The sequence below is a fragment of the Gasterosteus aculeatus genome, chromosome 4 (assembly GCF_964276395.1).
Source record: "Gasterosteus aculeatus chromosome 4, fGasAcu3.hap1.1, whole genome shotgun sequence".
Taxonomy (NCBI): domain Eukaryota; kingdom Metazoa; phylum Chordata; class Actinopteri; order Perciformes; family Gasterosteidae; genus Gasterosteus; species Gasterosteus aculeatus.
The window spans coordinates 18,875,708-18,896,053 of record NC_135691.1 but is presented as its reverse complement, the minus strand read 5'-3'; the positions used below and the strand labels follow the sequence as shown (position 1 = coordinate 18,896,053).

The window sequence follows — 20,346 nt, the reverse complement described above, 5'->3', positions numbered from 1 at the left end:
GGGGAGCCCCAAAAGACAAAAAAAAAAGAAAAATCATAAAAGCCACAGGAAATATTCCAGAATGCCTCAAAAAGCCTGACTGGAGATGGAGGATGTAGGAGCCAAGTGAGACACTGCTGCCTGCAAACATACGTGGGCTGAATCAAAGCACCCACCTACAGCAACCACATGGCGTCATGCACTAATCCCTTTCACCTCGCGCTGTATCTGTGTCTCTCCTCAGGGCCTCTTGGGAGGAAGCATTGAATACACAGGAAGTCCGTCATCAGCTTTAATTTTTACATTTATATCTGCAGTGCACTTTGAGCCACACAAGGGAGCTTGTTATTCATACTGTCCTGAAAATTGTTATCTCCTCAAACCGTTGCATATATCATGTGAGAGTGTCTCTCAAATAAGATTCATTTGTGATTCATCCAACGTACATATTTTTGGAAAGGCTGGTTTACCGATCAGATATAATACATGTCTGGACAAAGGTACCGTTGTTAAAGACACAAGACTGGGGCGGTTTAGCCTTTACAGCACTTGATAAAACACAGACCGATCATGCGTTGACAGGCTGTGATGATTATTAAAAGCAGCGATTTTCTGTTTTCTTGTTCTCTCTACATGGGACTCGTCAAATGGGATCCCCCTGATCTACAGCAGAGAATGCCCCGTGGTTAAGAAGTGACAGCAGGAGCAGCATTGTAAACACAGCCGATTACCCCAGTGCTCACAACGCGCCAGTTCCCTCGGGTGCAGCAGTTAATTAAAAGCTCCAATTGTTTAAAAGGAAACAAGAAACAGTGAGAGGCTGTAGGTGAAGCACATTGAGAGGGTGACATGTAGAACACACACCCTCCCTGACGTAAGTTTTCCCCCCGATCTCATGGCCAACTTTGGGTCCATTTTCAGTACTTCTTTTCAGCTAACAGTGTTTTTATTGGAATAAAACACTGAAGCCCGCAGCTGATCTGGAAGCTCTGCCTGATTCTTTACGTTAATCTCCATTTAACGATGAAAGCATGGCGATACAAACCGGCTGCCAAGAGAGAAAAGGACGGAACTACAGGATGACGGACAGAGATGTTTTAGCACAGGGCCTGACACGCACTCACTCATGCTTTTTAGGGCTGGTTTCACTAGAAATCGTTGAATGTGTCAGTCAGAAATACGGAGCCGAGGTACTAGAACCCCCTGTTCCCACCACGAGAGGAGGAGGAATACTAGTTATGCAGCGGATACGTGTACGTCATTTATTTACTTCCGTTCTCACACAGACACACACACAAACATTGCCGTGGGTTATGAGCGTTGCCCTGAAAAGGGCCTGAGCTCCGCGGCTATGTTTGAGGAAACGGAACGAGGAAGAGACGAGCGGAGGGAGAGAAAATGGAGAGAGAGAGAGAGGGGGGGGGGAGCGGTTGGAGCCAGAGGTGTTCTGGCTCCCTAAACAGGACGAGATGAATTGGCCTCGCAGCAGTTAGCGTGTGCAGCATCGGGCAGAAGCACACACTGACACACACACACTGACACACACGTCTTGGTTCATTCATGCTTATATTGCTTCACTGAGTTCTTTTGTCTCCATATGGTAGTTTGCTTCTGTGCTCATTTCCGTAACGTATCTGATGATGACCCCTGAAACAACACAGGGATGCATCAGTAGGTAAACAAACTACTATTTGTATCTATGTACCAGTGTATTAAAAGATAAATCAATTTGTTCTGATCCTGAGTTCTGGTGTTTTACTCGGCCTGGTCTTGTCTAGTGCTCAAACAATGGGGATTTTTTTTTTTGCAAGACCAGTTGAGACCACAACTGCGGCGTTATGGCAAATTGCCTGTTTGTGTTTTATTTTCTACATTGACATGAATGAAAATATTTAATGGAGTCAAATGAACTTCACACCTTGATTATTTAATCATTCATAGACGCATACACAACATCCGGGTTTGTGTGTGAGAGCTCATTAATTGATTACGCTTTGCTTGCCTTGCATGAACCAGAAATACAAATAAGATTCATTCATATTTTATTATGTACACATTTCCACAATTTACCGACATATGTGGTCTCAGCTGTTGCCTCGGAGAGCTGCTGCACAGTGGTTCTTTGCTCTGGTTTGAACTCATCAGCGCCTCCTGACTAACATCCACCCCGCCTCGTTCTCCTGGCCCCCATCTGCCACCACCTCCTCTTTCCAAAACACATTAGGAGTTTAGATTTAGGTTTTTAGAATGATGCTTATATGGTTGGTGTTACTGTCGTGCTACAGTCTCCCGTTATTGTAAATCTATGAGGAGAATGAAGCTATTTGCACATCTATTTGCTGTGTAAAGATATAGTGGCTGTTTCCTTTGAGACATCGGCCGTGTTAAGAGCCGTAGAGGCAATCAAATTAGTCCTTGCCCTTTTCAATGAATGTATTAAATTGTGATTGGTGATTGTTTCTTGATTGTAGACATGTCGACTCGTCGCATTCCATCCATTTGATAAAAGACAGCAAAGCTCTGCATGCAGGAGAAACATTCATCATATTTATTCAAAGAGTGGAGCTATGCTTCAACTACTGTCACGGTGTGGTTCACTTCCTGTTATATTTTGTAGTTTTCTGCCATTCGTGTCCCCGGGTAACTTCACTTCCTGCCTTGTCCCGTCATCCCCTGTGATCGTCTAATAGTTTCCACCTGTGTCCAATCACCTGCACCTCCCTTGTGTATTTAAGCCGTGTGTCTCTTGTGTCACTTGTCGCGTCATTGTCTATTGTCGTGGATGTTCATAGTTTCATGCCTGCTGTTTTCCCCCTGGTTCCTGTGTGTTTTTGCCCCTTGGCCTTTTGATTTTGGATCTTGTGACTATTAAAGTCTTTTGTTTTCCGTGAAGTCTGCATTTGAGTCCTGCCTCCTCCACGCATCCTTGACAACTACAATACGAGAGATGTTACAACGAGAGGACTCTACACTCGAACCATCAGGAGCTATTTCCTCACAATAAGTGAAACATGTCGAAAACGTGGTTTTCCCACGTTATCTTCCTCCACGGGAGAGTAGATGAAGGGAAGAGAGGAAAAGTGCCTCTGAATAATGCCGGGACAAATGAAGCGATGCCTTTCTAGCGACTCCACTCAACAAAAGGTTGTCGTGCATCAGAACCAAATCACGAGGTGCAGGATGAAGAAGATGAAGAGATTGATTCAGGAATGCAAAACGTAACAGATACGGAGCACAGAATACCGCCAAACAGCCTACTGAAAGGACAAAGTATCCACTTACTCTATGCTGCTTGTCATGGCACAGCCATTACGTCAGACTAGAGAATCCCACAGCTCGTGTGTTTTCAAGTGTATGTGTGCGTGCAGAAAAGTGTCTGAATGTGTTATGCAAATGCTGTGGGGGTGCATGTTGTGTGTCATACAAAATAAGCACACAATGTTGTCATTCATTGCTCAAAGACACCAATATGCATTATGCACATGGCATAACGTCAAAACTCAAGCAAGCATGTGCACACCATCAAAAGGACTGCAGCCCCCCCCAACCCCCCCACACACAGCACAAAAGTGCAGATGCAAGTCAGATTAAACTCCTGAGAAGTGCAGTCAAAGTTAAGTCCAAAGCCACCCAAGCTTGAAGCAATGTTTGTCTAAAATGGGAATAAACACACAACATGGCGCCATGAATGTGAATGCACTCCATTTTTTTAGGTTTTAGTTCTATTGTGCAAGAGGAAACTTTCAAAGTGCTGCCGTCATGATAAATGATGTATGGCTCGACATCTGTCAAAAATAATGGATGCTCTGGAGTCACTGGGAGATCCATTGTATATTAAAAGCAGCCAAAGTACATATTTCTGTCATGGTTTGAATCCACTCTCTGTCTTTGATTTGTCAATTTTCCAAGAAACCACTCGAGTGGAGTGGTGTAATGCACATATAATTAATCAGTTATGGAAAATAGGACAGATGGAATTGATACCCAGGTCCCATATGTGTCGGCATATATTGTTCTACTACAAAACAGCAGCTGACAGACAACATCCTAATGTATGTATTCGTACAAAGCCATTCCCTCCCAACCAATCAGATCCTGTTATAGAACCAAGGACAACATATAAAACGTTGTCAATTACCATTCTACACAATTTCTCCTCTTCTCCTGCCTCCTGTGTACCAATATCAGTTCCATCCAAGATCCCCATCTTTGCCTATTTGGAAAAAGTGTTTAAGAATTCTGATATTATACTTCAAACAAACTTACTCTAAAAATCTCCCCCCATTCCTCCCAGCCACTAGATACCAATGGTGCACCATCGCTCCCCTCAAACTTTTTTTCCAACTATCATCTCTACCCTCTTGGTCTTTCATACATCCCTTTTTTTCCTTCATCTCCTTCATTATCATTCTTAAATCTAGCCCTCTGCTTGCAATTAACTCCTTAACTCGCTGAGTACGACAGAAGCCGAAAGGCCTTTGGTGAGGGTCCCCCTCAACGAAGCTCAGCTGTGATTCAACAATCATCAGTCCATTTTTTATCCAATCTTTTCATCCAATGCCCATTCAATTCTTTCTGATACTATTACCCCATCAATATTCTAACCATCCCATTGTATCCTTTCCCATCCAACCCTACCATCAGACAATGCATGAACACTGTCCTACCTGTAACTTTGAGCTGTGTTGTCCGTCGCACCTGTCTGGATCCATACTGTAACTCACAGGTGTAATTTCCCCCGTCACCCTCTTCCACCTCTGGAATCCAGATGTTTGTAGTGTTAACAGTGATGGAGCTTCTCCATTCAACCCGCTCGCACTCCTGACAAGAGACAGAGCGTGACCCAGTTACAGTCTACAGACGACCGTGGCATGTTGCTCACATCCGTCCTGTATGTCTTACCTTGTACCAGGTCATCTGTGGTTGCTTGTACGGCGCCAAATAGTCTTCTATATCAGGACAGGTGATCATTTTGCTGTGGGTGATCTCAGCCTTCTCCAGATGTCGGATTTTGCTGCTGAAGCATTTTCCCTCATCCCTCTCTTCCACAATCATGGACATGGACACTTTCATGCAGTATGTCGAGTTCCTGAGGAGATCACAACAAACACAACATTGTAAAAAGCTTTTTAAAAAAAATACATCCTGCTGCTCTGACGCTACAGGTGACGGTGTGAACATTGAGTCTTATCAACAAACAAATTAATACAACTGTGATACACTTTGAACGTGTGTTACAATGTGTATGATACGACAACATCAGTTGACAGTAACTCTGTGTCTGTGTGTGTGTATGTGTGTAGGTCTTCTCCCAAGTTCACCTCCAGACACAAAGGACATCTCTCTCTCTCTCTCTCTCCCTCTCTCTCTCTCTCTCTCTCTCCCTCTCCCACGCACACTGGGAGGACTCATCCATTGTCCCCAAACCCTAACCTCTCATCTAAGTGGATCCAAACCACTTATCCCTTCACTGCTGTGTGTGTGTAGGTGTGTGTGTGTGTGTGTGTGTGTGTGTGTGTGTGTGTCATTGACCTAACCACGGCCACAAAGCATTGAACTAAAGTCCTGGAAAGCCTTTTATCCACCCATCTATCTCCCAGTGTGTTCCCTCCCCATCTGTCCATCTCCAGGCTCCAGCAACTTGTTTTCTTCTGCAGTGATTCCTCGCCTCTGTGTATTATTGCTGAGTATGCTGACTGACAAATTGGGTTTTCATGGGCGCTGCAATACAAACATCTCAAAGATAGTTAGTGAATAAGTGAGTCAGTATAGCTTGTTTTAGGAAAATGTCAGCAACTAGCTGGTGGACAAAGTGTTAAACGTGGGAATCGATGACTCTATTACATTACATTACATTACATGTCATTTAGCCGACGCTTTTATCCAAAGCGACGTACAATAAGTGCATTCAACCATAGGGTACAAACTACAGGAAACAAGAAAGTGCAATTTCCTCAAATAAGCCAATTTACAATTTGCTATAGATGAGTGACGTTGCAAGTACAATTTAAGTGCTACAATTTGTTAGTCTTTAGTCGAGGTAGAGTCTGAAGAGGTGTGTCTTTAGTTTGCGGCGGAAGATGTGAAGGCTCTCTGCGGTCCTGGTGTCTTCAGAGAGCTCGTTCCACCATTTCGGCGCAAGGACAGCAAAGAGTCGAGATCTAGTCGAGTGTTTTGCTCTCAGTGAGGGAGGGACGAGTAGTTTTGCAGATGCAGAGCGGAGAGTGCGGGTTGGGATGTAGGGTTTGACCACGTCCTGGATGTAAGCTGGACCCAATCCATTCACAGCATGGTGCGTGAGCACCAATGTTTTGAACTGGATGCGGGCAGCCACCGGTAGCCAGTGAAGTGAGCGGAGGAGTGGAGTAGTGTGGAAGAATTTCGGAAGGTTGAAGACCAGTCGAGCTGCTGCATTCTGAATGAGCTGCAGAGGTCGAATGGTGGTGGCAGGGAGACCGGCCAGGAGGGAGTTGCAGTAGTCCAGGCGGGAGATGACAAGAGCCTGAATCAGTACCTGCGCTGCTTTCTGAGTGAGAAGGGGACGTATTCTCCTGATGTTGTAAAGCGTGTATCTACAGGATCGCGTTGTCGCGGTGATGTTGGGAGTCAGGGAGAGTTGGCTGTCGAGCGTGAGGCCGAGGTTCTTAGCGGTCAAAGTGGGCGTTAGTACGGAGTTTCCAAAGATGACTGTCAGGTCCTGGGTAAGCGAATCTTTTCCGGGAAAGAGAAGTAGTTCAGTCTTGTCGGGGTTGATTTTCAGATGGTGGGCGGACATCCACTGAGAGATGTCAGTTAGACAGGCAGAGATCCGAGCCGCCACCTGGGTGTCCGAGTGAGGGAAGGAGAGAATTAGTTGGGTGTCATCGGCATAGCTGTGGTAAGAGAAGCCATGCGAGCGAATGACAGCGCCAAGAGAGTTGGTGTAAAGCGAGAACAGGAGGGGACCCAGCACGGAACCCTGAGGAACTCCAGTAGTAAGAGGACAAGGTTCCGACACAGATCCTCGCTAGGTTACCCGGTAGGTGCGGCCGTCGAGGTAGAACGAGAGAAGGGAGAGAGCAGACCCTGTGACACCAAGTTCCTAAAGGGAGGAAATAAGGATCTGGTGGTTGACCGTGTCAAATGCAGCAGAGAGGTCCAGAAGGATGAGGACAGAGGAGAGAGAGGTGGCTCTAGCAGTGTGGAGTTGCTCTGAGACAGCAAGGAGAGCAGTCTCTGTGGAGTGGCCTGCCTTGAAACCTGACTGGTGGGGGTCAAGGAGGTTATTATTGGAGATTGAAAGTTACCTGAAATAACAAATGCTGAACCCAGACAGTGAATGCCTCTAAATGTCTAACAGTTCTAATTCATAATGACATATGTAAATTCAATCCAAATTCAGATCCACCCTCGTACGAGGAACTGACGCAAACACACTCATGCATCCGAAAGCTGGAAGGGATCTTATGTTAAAACAGTCTGTCATCTTTTCGCTTTAATGATATCGTTACAAAAATTCATGCCAGTGTCGCATTTTGAAACAAGATGAACTGAAAAAGGGAAAAAAGCTTCCTGTTGTTCCTTCTACCGTGTCCCGTCTCTATTTTCCCCAATGTTTAAGCCTTTAGTCTCAGTCCCTCCTTCTCTGCCTCTCCAACCACAAGCCAGAGCCCTGATGCTAAATAGTGAAAGCAGCATCTATGTAAAGACAAATGTGTTGTGCCTATCTCAAGATAAACATGACAATTTGATTAGACTGCAATGCAAACGCCGTGTCAGAAGCATTTAGCGCATGCTGTGCACCTATTACGGATGTAAATTGCGTGTCGGTGTGTATTCGTATGTGGAATAGGTTTAAATGCTTCAGTTACTAAAATGGCCCTGAAGTAAAAGTCACAGGAGTGTTTAATGCATGAGCTGCACATTCTTTCCACGCCGCTCCTTAATGACAAAATGGTCTTTGCTCCTTAAATTTCTTTGGACTAATGTGCCAATCCATACTGAGCTATTATATTCATCCAAACCTTTAATGCAATCTGTTAATGGCCTTTGTTTGTTAGATTCTGCCAAGCAGATGGGTAAAGATTAATAGCAGAATAGTACAATTGCACTAATAAACCTCTTACGGATTTGTTCACAGCAATACCAGTGGATTTAAATAGTGAATCTGAGGTTGGAACTGTCCTTTAATTAACGTCGTCCTTGAAGAGCCCCCATCCACTTAAATCAAAGATGTTAAATCAACTCACTATTCTCTCTGCCAATACTTTCTATCTCTCTCTGACTCATGCAAGTTTAATTTGGATAAATCAAAACATAAGACTAACCACTGTGACCATTTCAAGGAATCATTTGACATTTGGGATATACAGTTGGTTTTTTATAAAAACAGTAATGACCTTTTATACTTTTATACTAAGCGACAAAGTGGTCACTGCAACCAAATGGCTATTTTAGCTGCTAAATGAAAACAGCTTTCTCAATACAAAAGGTATCAACGTTTTAGTATTGCTTTCATGGGGTTGTGCGTGCAGCAGCAGTGACTTCCTGGGGATGAATAAGGGTGACAAACAAGACTCCATTAGGCCAGCGGTTCCACTATGTGTGCAGTTTTAGTACTAGGCTAAAAAGCCACCTGTAGTCTTCCACCTAGTGTACAAACGTGTGAAAGTAACAGTCTTCTCATCCGTGAGCGTACCATCAAAAAAACTATTACTTTTTGGGATGTCTGTGTCTGCAGAGCCTTTACGGAGAACGACTGTCAGATAACAAGTGAGTAATACAAAATATATGTACATTTAAAAAAATCAGTTGCTTCAACCTTTACATTTTGTTGTGCCAATAACAATACAGTACTCTTTGTTGGCCTAGTAACTGGAACGAGTACCCTTTGAATCTTGAATCTGGTTAAACTGTAAAATAATGATTCCAATTATGATTCCCGCTGAATCGCCCTGAAGATAAAAACTATTCAGCCCTGAATGAATTTGTCAATGGGAAGCTCTATGCGGCGGAGGACCTCATGCAGCAGACATAAGAAATATTGAATAACCGAGTTAATGCAGTAGTACAAATTTAATAGTCAGGGGTTGTGTTTATGGCACATCTCAATCTCATTACAACTGTGTTTACGTCCACAAGTGAATTCTAAGGTGCAAGCAGTTTTTTTCACTTGTCTTGCTAATCAGCACATCTGGGTTGATGCTGCGTTACACATGTGGAATGTGTTCCCATACACAAACTTTCCAGGATTAACAATGACACCCCGTCCTCAACTCTGCCTCTGTGTTGAAGCGATTCTTCAAAGCTTAGGCACTTGGTCTGCTGGCGCGACAGTGGGACTAACTTCCACACACATCGGCTTGTCGACACTCAGCATATGTTGCTAACGAGGTGCGGCAAAAAGTTTCTGTGCAGAACAGAGAGAGCTGCTCATGCCAAGTGTGCACTAGCGCACCCGGCGGTGTGTCACCAGTCGTGTGATTGGCAGGGGTCACCTGTGACGGCTTTTGGTTTAAAAAAAAGGAGCAAATTCCACCCTAAGATTACACGATTACGTTCTCTCTTAGTGGTGTAACGGACGAGTTTTGAGGCGAGATCAGTTCTGAATTATAATATATGTGGCCACAGTGTAAGAATAGTAGTGTGTTATTAGGTATTAGTTATTATATTATTATGTAAGATTGAATTCTACAAAGAGTTAAACACATTTTATGTTTAAGTTAAAGCCTGGGGGAAGGACACACCTTCCTCGGTGGATTTCTTCCATATTCTCTCCTCAATGAAGGAGTTTTTTGCGAAGTTTTTTCTCCTGTCAGGTCGTTCATGAGCAATGGATGTAAGACAGGCCTGCAAGGCAAATGGTTTGATTATGGAAAATATACAATTAGTTTAATGGTTATGATGATATGAAATATAATGATTTAAGATGGGTTGTGATTAGAGTATATTAGCTGTAAGTTGATGATGATATTTTGCATGCCGTTATGTTTACATGAAGAGGCTTTATGCTAAAGGTATTTTTATTGAATGTATTTTAAGGTCAGAACAGTGACGGACAGACAGGCGAGAGAGGTTCAGGTTTTGAATGCAGTCACAGAGGAACGCAGTGTGGGAGGAGCTACGTTTGAATGTGGAGCCAATCATATACACACAAAAGACACACCGCCCGCGAGATTGAAAAAGCTCTACTGGAGAAGAGGCAGGCAGAAGACTCCTGAGAACCGCTGATGATGGTCATGATCGGCTGGTCCAGGGGGACTCTCTATTTGGCCAAATATCATTCTAATAGTTAAAGTCTTTTTCATTTTTTTACTCAAGCCAGTTGACTCTTTTTTGACTTCATGCCTCCTCCTGGGAAGCAGGTATTTCCTTTGTTCACGGGTGTAGCTGCATACGTCATTGTAACGTTATAATGATGTGTTTGCATGTAAACTCGATAAAAGTTGGTGACAAACTTGAATAACTCCACATGATACTTTTACACGACATGAAAAGTTATTTGAAAAGAGTTATGATGTGTTTATACAAACCATGCGTAACGTAAACATCATTTAAAATACTAATGCCATGTTTTGTTCTAATAAGTGCTGAGCAACTGTAAAAAAATCCTGATCGATTGCATGGTTTTCTGCGAACACTCACGATTAATTCTATTGTTATGCACACAATTCAATTCCAGTAAAGCTGCATCCTCTCCTCCTTGAATAGAAAATCAAATTTAAAAGGGGAAAGCAAAGATGTGTGCATGCCTTTCTGCGTTTAATATGATTTTAAAGTTAAAGTCAAGTTCGGTGCACCACACATACGCATAAGTTTGGTTCACCACATGCACACACTTTTGTGTGTATGTGTCTGTGTGTGGTCCACTGGGTGTTATTTTGTTCCACAGCTGAAAAAGGGTACAGTCGAGTTGCCTGTATTTGCATTTGAAGACAGCTATGAATAAAACATGTGATATCAGTGTTTCTGCAATGTGCATATTATTGGTGTGTGTGTGTCTATCTGTGTGTTTATGAGTCCCGATCTATTAACCCGAATGAGGAATGTGTTTCCAAGCTGAAACAGATGTAAGTAGGGGGCAAAAACATCAGCCAACACAACTGGCAACCCGACTGGAAACTGAAAAGGAAGCAAATATTACGTCTTCAAATTGCATTGCATGTTGTAAAATCAATATCACTATTTACAGCTTGAAAGGCATGCAACAAATTCTTTGTTAGGCCGTCTGCCAATTGGTTAGTTTTCAGTCTTTGTCTGTGAAGTTCATGCGCCAATTGAAAGTAGCGCTTGAGGCCATTCTACCTCAAAGGAAGCACAGTGGGGCTGCAATGACGCTTTTCTTCATGACCATAATTTGATGAGATCTGCTACTGTGCTCACTTCCAAAGTGTCCCCGGGCAGAGCAGCACCTTTCCTACAGTGCAACACAACTCCATGCGCCCTGCTGACAAGATATTGCATCTTTGCATGTGTGTGTATGTGTTTGTACTTTACACCCCCCCCCCCCCCCCCCCAGAAAGAAAAAAACAAACACAAATTCCAATTACATAAATTGTGAAGGAAACCGTAAATGTATCTCCTAATCAAGTAGTAATAAGCCTTATCCTCCCCACCAATAAATCAAGCGCACCCTCCCTGCAATTACCCTCCCGTGATTGGGGCAGGCAGCTGGAGGGTGTGTTGAATTATGGCGTTAATAGAGGGGGATGTATCCTGGCCAGCAGGCAGCGTGTTTATACCTGGACGGAGCTGCAGATTAATTTGACTATCAATCTAACTAACAGGCAGCGAGAGGGAGCACACACACACCTGTGCATGCTGAAACTTTCACAAACACACACGCACACACACACACACAACACAGCTCATGCCCGTGCAGGCCAAGATCTGAACACTACTGCTTTTTAATAAGGATGCATGCATAGAAGCTGCTTTGAGTTATCCCATTGTTGGGACTTCAATTTAAAGCTCCGGTCAATATTTAGCTTTGATCATTTCCACAAAATGGTAGCAGTAAAAAAAAGGATGTAGAGCATCTGTGGGGTCGCATGAGTGGTGGGACGTTGTTGCAATGGTTAGCCATGTCCCCTCCCAGCACGATGGGGGGGCTTCTAGAATCAGGCTGGGTGATTCTACGTTGTCTGAAGGTGTGATTGTGACTAGTTATGTGTCAGCCCTGCGAGGTGGGATCTATGAAAAACCCCCACCTCTTGCCTAATGACAGCCGGGATATGCTCCCCCTCCCCCACCCACTTCCAGGGATAAGCGCTTTGAGCTAATGGATGGAAGGACAAACTTTCCCTTTTTAGTCATTAACAAATTGAAAAATCTGTCAAGCTGAAACTTACTCACCAGTTGGAGGATTATAAATATAGAACTGTTGCCTACGCAGCCACCGCCTTGCTTGGTAACCCATGTGGGGTCAAATGTGTATAAGAGGGCAAATCTCTGGTCAGCAGCCCCAAACTTTGATCAATATTTCTTATGACTGATGGTAATAAACATGGCACTGTCCTTACGGACAGTCTACACTGCAGCATGGTAGTCATCAATCATTTAATCATTTAAATGATTACTAACAGACATTATATTTTTCACCACATCAACTGGATTCACGTAATTAATGTAATGTATACACATATATATGTACCATGTAGCCCATATACCATGAGGGCCACGTGGTTGAACCATCATTTACTATATCAACATAATGTTTCTGAGGGAATAAATCAAGAGAGAAGTAGAATCATTGCCTCAATCTTCCATTCAATAAGACCTTTCTAGCTATTTATCACTCGCCCATTGTTGTAAGAATGTTCCTTCATGCAAGCACCTAACAACAACAACAACTTCAGTGTGTGTTGCAACACACATACGTTACCTCTGCCAGGTTTGCTTTGTCAGCTTTCATTGGCAGCTGGTCCCTGATCGAACGATAACAATATTTAGTTTACTAGACCTGGGGCTGCTGCAGGGAAACTCCTGTTAGGGATGAAGTTGAGTGGTTTCAACTAACAGAAAGGTCTTAGAACAAAACTGTTTTCAAAAATGATTCATTTTGACATGTATTCAATTAATTACATGCTGCGTCTCCTAAAGCAATAACAGTCCTACTACATTGCAAAGTAAAGCCTGGTTAACTTTCAAGGTAGACAATGGAACATGTCAAAGAAAACTAATCTTTAAGGCGACGAGTTAATTGCCAGCTTAATGCTGCGTTCTTTTATACGGCTTTACTCGCGTGAGTTTACTCGCCCGACTATTTGTAGTTACTTTGCCTTCATTCGCATCCCCTTTATTTGCTTCATTCCCGCCGGAAAGGGGGCGTGGCTTATCTCTGTGGCTAGTCTCCGTACAGACAGTCATGATTTCCGCCATCCACCATGGAAATAGACACGACTTCTGCTCTGTACTTGTTGTGGAAATTACACAAATGTCGGAACTACAAACAGTGTGGTGTTTGGTTTCATGACATCATCCGTCGCAGCACACAGCTCAGTGAATTTCACCAACTTCTCCAGGAAGTGCGTCTCTGCAACTTCCGCCTCCAGCGCTACTTCAAGCTACCTAGTAGCCCTCTTGATGACCTGTTGGGTCGGATCGGTGGCAGGATCTCTCGGTTAAACACTGACTAACTTACAGGCGTTCAGTCTGCAGATGATGCCCCGCCCCCCCATAGGTCCTAAGTCTGAATGAGAAAAAATAAAATATAAGTTTTGAATCTGAAAATATAAAGTCTGCAACTGACAAATATAATACAGTGAATATCAAAAATACATATAATTGAACAAAAAATATTTTATTAAAAAAATATATAGAGCTCAAAACTATATTCATCCTGAAAATATTTATTTTATACTTTATCCTAAAATACTTAGTACTTAATACTATATACATTGTTGTATTTTTCAATGTTCGACAACAAAACATTTTTTCAAATGAATATTTCTGACCTGGATTTGGCTCCATACTGCCGCGAATAACTTTTGGTGTGAACGTACCATGAACTAAATGTTTCTTTAGATTTCCATCTATTGAGTACTTCTGGATTTATTTGTTAGCAGTTGGAAGTATTCTTGCTCTCCCAAAGAGCAGTATTCTGCATTTTTAAAGATTTGTGTTTAAGTGCCTTAAATGTGCAATCTCTCTATCGTTCATTGGAGAAAGAGTCGTCTGGTTACTAAAATAGGTCCAATTAAATATGTCTAGAAAACAATATATACTTCTTTCTTTTCTAATTACTTTAGAACGTTGCAAACATGAGATTAGAGAGTTGAAGTCTTTTTCAACACAGAATATTGTTCATTTTAGTACAGGGTTTGCTTTAGGGCGGGGCTACCCCGGTGTTGCTACCACCGCGTCGTCCTGTCATCTTAAAACTTTGCTCACAGTTTATTTTTAAACTTAAATTTTTAAAATCACAATGCCATGGACAAAGTGCCAAACTCAAGGTTTCAAAACAGCAGTCATGAAACTCCCTCTCTCTTTCTCCGTATTACTTAGTCAAGAGTTGTGGTTGTTGTGAGCATGAAAACACCAGTTTCGCTATGCACAGTTTTTCTAGCACTCGCCCGTACTGACACATAAGCTGCTTGGTTTTCACGGATTCTGCAAGGCCCTGCTTTCTCCTCTGACATAGTCCTTCCCTCTATATCTCCACCAAGTCAGATTGCATTTCAGAGCTGCCTAGAACCCCTTGAACATCAAAGCGTCAAAACTAAGGCCTCCGCTCTGTTTTTTAGAGACCGGCCAGGGCAGCAGGCATTGGCTCAAGTTTGTATGCACTGGCACATGTTGGTTCGCGTTGGCATGGGAGTCGTACCGAATCGGCAGCTGCCAAGTCACAGAGGACTGCCAAACGAAACTTCAAATGACCGCTCTTCCTTCCCTGCTCCCATTAAGCTCCCCCCTCCTCTCCGTTTCACTCTCCCACCTCCGTTGTCATTTTGTCTTCCACTCTTTATTTTTCTTCATCTCTTTGTCTCTTCGTCTTCCCGCTCTTCCTCTTTATCTCATGCTTTTGCATCTGTTTAATCTGATGGGGAGAAAGGTTAAACATTTGGCTCGCACATGAAAACACCCCTTGTGACAACCATCACTGTGTTTCTTGGGTGTGAGTGTCCACAGAGAGAGGGGTGGACAGCTAAGAGAGGCAGGCCATTGGTTGCTTCTCAGTGGCGTCCATGATTTATTAGAGTTACTGTTTGGTGAAGTTAATTAAACTAAAATTACTTGTTTATGGTTGGGTTATGAAACTATTCATTCAAAATCAAACATTAAACCATTCCAAAACGGTCCTAGAGAAAACGCAGTAAAGAGACATGGTATCCGGTAAAAAAAATGCCAGTTCATATGCCCAACAACTCCTCAACTCCTCCCCAAGGCGTAGAAATGGCTGCGTACTGCACTCTTGCTTCCTGAAAGAAGACGGTCATTATGCAAAAAACTACAAAAGGTCACCCTTCAGTAAATGTCAACATATAACCCTTCTTCTTCCAGAGTTCAGCCACGTCTCCATAGATCTACAGTAAATATATAAAAAATGTAAAATGTTGACATTTTAATCTCTTTATGTGCAAAATTATTATTATAATCATACATTAAAAAACTTAATTTAAAGTAATGTTATCAGAACAATTTAAGAGGCATTCGGAGGAACTGCAAGTGTATAAATCTGTTTTCTTCTTCTTCCTGAACAGGTAGCAGAAGAAACATTTGTCTTTTATCAGGGAACAAATCTATGTTTTTTATTTAAATTAAATTTAAAAAGTGCTTGTGTAATGCACATTTTATCTACAACAACACAGTCATCATTTTTATTACCATATGTAATGAACTGACACTAAGGAGACCGGAGACGTAAGCGTGTATGAAAAGGAGACCGAAGACATGTGCATGTCTCCAAAATGGCAACAATAGCAAAGTGGTTTATAGATATCATTGTTTGCCTCAGAATGCGATGCAAATTAAGATTTGTGTTTAGAAGTAGAACGAACAACATAAAAAAATGTCCACTGCTGTGCAGCCAGCCTTTATGATGTCACAATACCAGAAATTGAGCAGCTGATACCAATTTCAGCAAAACTAATTGTTGATATTTAATTTAACAGCACAATAAAAACAATAAAGCAATCAATCCATATCACTTTTTGTGTTCTTTATCAGTTTTGTGCGTATGTATTATAAATTCCTGATTGGCCAACTTTCTCGCCAAGGAAATCTCTAACAGCTGCCAATGTGAACCCTTTTAAACGCATCATACTGTACCTCAATGAATCCTCGGTGTAATAGCTGTTACATGTGTTACTTAGCAAAGCAACACTCTCATTCCCGACAGCTGCCAACAGCTAACCTTACTAGCTGTCCGCCTGCCAGCTGCAACACGCATGTGTTCATAATGTGTCATCAGGCTGGATATTTTCCACTGTGCGCAGGAAGATGTAGTGCCATTAGTATCAAACCTTGAACTACAGTACAGTAAGAAAAAGACAAAAACTGTCCCATTTACAGCACCAGGTTTTATGTCAGACCAATGAGCAACGTCCGGTGCTCCAATAGTATCTGGGTCATCAGTAAGTACGACTACGAGGGCTTAAGGATTTATTGGCTCTGGCTCTTATGGTGTGACTGAGAAACATGTCCATAAACTGCAAAGGAGGATTTATCATTTTCGTTAAACTGTATCTCAAATTCCTGGACCACATCATTTTCTTTTTTAAATGCCCTGTAAGGCAGCAAGTCAAATATTACATGAAGGATAAAGAAGCCAGTTGAATATCCTGTAAACTAATTGATTTGGCTGCAGTTTATACTTAATGATCTTTAAGACCTCCTATTTCCTAAAGCATCTCATAGAGAATTGGCATTTTTTGTATAATCCTTAATGGCTAAATAGTTATTTCATCTGTTGAATATTTTTGACAAGTAACCCTAAGCCATATATTCTTTTACAATCATAGCGTTATAAGCGCCACGGCCGACCCGCAGAAAGTGCATGCTGGGATACTTCAGCTTACGTTGTATTTACTAAACCTGCAGTTCATTGGGGAATAAGTGCCTTTCTCTGCCCACTATACCGTACATTGTAAGCATTTCAATGCGAGATTCAATGTCATCTTCGATTTCTTCCAGAATCTGTAATATTGCATCGCTGCTTAATCTGTAACTTGTAATAATTTTGTGTGCAATCAACTGAAAAAGTGTGATCCTTGTGGGGAAAATCCTTTCAGCTCGTCTCCTCCTACATACCGTGGAACACATAATTAGGCATATTACACATCCCCTCCCATCTCTTTATGGGAAACTCCCACTTTCCCCTTGACCCTCCCGTGAATGCACAGAAAAGCACAATTGGCACAAAACCTTTTTTTCATTTTCACAACAGGCAGTCTCCACTTTAACCTCAGTGCGGCTTGTTTGTAGAAACCTCGCCAAAACAAATGCAAAACAAATAGGCCTGAAGTGGGGGCCACTAGGGGCCATTTAGGCCCTGAGTCTCTTAATTGGCTCCTTGACTAACCAGCTTTCATTTGGGGTATTTTTGGCACCATAGGCCTTTATAACCAGCAACAGAAATGAAAAGAGAGAGATGGCGAATTAAATGCAGCATTGGCCCCCAATCAGACCCAAGCCAGTCTAACAACCAATCAAGTCAGAGAATTAAAAAAGATGACACTTTGTCAGTCATTCCACCATCAAGTCCGCACGGCAATCTCCCTGCCAAACAAAACTAAACATGCAGCAACTGACAGCAACCCAAATGTCCTGCCAAGATGTCACCAAATGAAAAAAGCACTCATTCACCCAGCGAGCCAATCTCCCTATTCCAGAGTCCTGCTAGTCACTCTCTCTCCTCCTCAGAGAACATGTTACATTTCCATCTAATGTGGTGTGTTGAAGTGAACACTGGATAAAGCCAGAATCATGAAATCTCTCATCTCACGCTGCCTACGATATAACACTCATTATTTTGTTCTCTCCGAGTCCTTTTTCTCTTTCAGTTTGTCCTCTGTCTCCCACATTTTTTGTCCTCTCGTTTCTCGTATGTGTGTGTGTTCCCACCGCCATTTTTGATTCTCTTTGTGCCCATCTTTGACAGATAGAGTGTTGCAGGATAGGTTTTTCGCTAAGTCTTTCTCACAGTATTGAAGCCTCAAATAAACTGAGACCTCTCACTGTGTGTATCAATTTTGCACTCAGTGATATGTGTGTGTTGTTGGATGTAGAGAGGGTCCTGGGCAGTCGCCGTATGCCCTTACCCCCTCCTGATGTCCTTATTCCGGCAGAGAAAATGGATTTTTGCTTTTCACCTCGCTCTCTATTTTCCCTTTCCACTCTCTCTCAGCTCCCCCTTGTTTTTCTGTCCGACTACTTACCCTTTCTCCCCATTCCTGGAATTGAACTACTTTCTCATTGAGTCTCTCTTTACCCTCCCCGTCTCTCTGTTTTCCACCCACCTGCTTTCATTCCTTTCTCCTTCTCCCAGCGCACACCTCTCTTTTGGTGCAGATCTTGTCTGAGTCAATCTTTTTTTACAGTTATGGTCTCATGAGAGAGAATGTTATTGCCCTTTTAAGGTCTTTTCACCGTTGGTTCTATGACCGTGTCTGAAGTATTTCCCCTATCTCTGGTTCCCACAAAACCCCACACTTCCAACAGATGTTTGGGCTGATATCATATGATACTGTATATTATCAATTAAAAAAAGATATAAAGTTGGGATCTGCTTAGGGGCATTGTCTGGTTAATAGCTATTGTAAAACTAAACCATTTAACTCAATCAGTGAGTCGGTCATCTTCACAGCCGCTTGTCCTTCATGCAGGGTCGTGGGGGGGCTGAAGTAAATCTCTGCCAACATCGGGCGAGAGACGGGGTACACCCTGGATTTGTCCTCAGCCAACCAGTCACACTCACATCCGCACACCTACAGCAAATTTAGTGATAGAAACTAACCGAATTGGTGACTTACAAAAGTAACCTAATCCACAGAGATGTCTTAGGTGGGAGAAAGCCAGAGGACCCGAAGAGAACTCACGCAGACAACATGCGGACTACACGCAGAGAGGCTGGAGTTGAACTCAGGAACTTCTTGCTGTGAGGCCACAGTGCTAACCACCACACCACGTGCCGCCCTGTTGAACTCAATAGAAATATTGATATTTGCTGAGATCATTCTCAAAGTGATCGATAACAGGGACCACCCTAGAATGGGATGAATAGTGAGTGAGGAATTGAATGTTTAAGTTTGAACATGCTTTCAACCATCATCACAGTACACATGGACAAAGTAACCACAGAAAACTGCTCCTTAAAGTATAGCAGTTTAGCAACCCCAAACAATACTCACCACATTAATACTACTTACAATCCAAACCAAAACTATTACACAATATCCTAACATCCAAACAACAAATAGGACAATTCAGTCATGCATTTGGAAGGGGGAAGAGTGTGTGAGTCTGTGAGATAAGGAGGGGATATATGAGAAGGGGGGCTAGCTGGAAGCAAAGCGACCTCATTGCCTACAAGCTGGTAGAGGTGTTGCTAGGAGGCCGGGTTTGTACACCACCTGGGTTTCTCGGGTAGTTAAACCTCTGCCTGTAGGGAAATCTATTTGTGTGGAGGGACAGGTGTATTTGTTAGTAAATGATACAAAAAAAGAAGGAAAGACTCATAGCAAAGCACACAGACAGTGAAACATAGCTTGAAACATCATCACACAGCCATGCGACTGGGAAACTGAATTCCCGCGCTGATAACGTGTAATACCACAGAACTATATATGCACAGCATGTAGCCGAGCTTGGCTGTTCATAAACTTACCCAATCGCTCACTAAACAATACAAACAATGCAAACAACTAACTAACTAATGGGAGCAGTGAGAACGTGGATCTCCCAGGTGAGAGTTGGTCCGGAAAGCATCGGTTTGAAGAGGCCTGACAGCTAAAAGCTGGAGAGCCTCAATCCTTAAATATTGTTTCACAGAGCCAAACCAGAAGAAAGTTGCCTGCTGATACTGTCTTAACCTCTTACCGATCAGAGTCGTGTCGGAAAGGAAAGAATTTGGAGTAGAAATCTGTTATCATCCCTCAGCCCAGAGCACAGGGACCCCTGTGGTGTCTGTGGCTTGACCAATCAGATCTCAAGGATGTTTCACCAATAGAGAGAAATCACATGTGGAAGTTGCGGCAGATGTTGATAGGAAGAGTAAATCTAAGGTTTATCAGGATATAACACATTTGCAAATTTAATACTTTGTAAATTGATTTGCATACCCCGCCCCCAATACTCCCTTTTCTTGGATAGAAAGCTAGCTAGCTAATTATCTAGAAGGTCATGCTTCCATTCGTAACCCTGCCAACAAACCTCACAAAGTTGTTTTTT

At 42.7% G+C, this 20,346-nt stretch overlaps 1 protein-coding gene across 2 annotated transcripts in view; it reads right to left on the bottom strand.

Moving 5' to 3' along the window:
• il1rapl2 (interleukin 1 receptor accessory protein-like 2) overlaps window positions 1-20,346 on the bottom strand; it is a 301,062-nt gene that overhangs the window by 89,095 nt on the left and 191,621 nt on the right. For both annotated transcript variants that reach the window (XM_040173723.2, XM_040173724.2), the window contains exons 5-6: window positions 4,882-5,068; window positions 4,647-4,800 (exon numbers count right to left, since the gene is read on the bottom strand). In XM_040173723.2, the coding sequence (XP_040029657.1) occupies window positions 4,647-4,800; window positions 4,882-5,068 (341 nt within the window). The remainder of the gene's footprint in view (window positions 1-4,646; window positions 4,801-4,881; window positions 5,069-20,346) is intronic.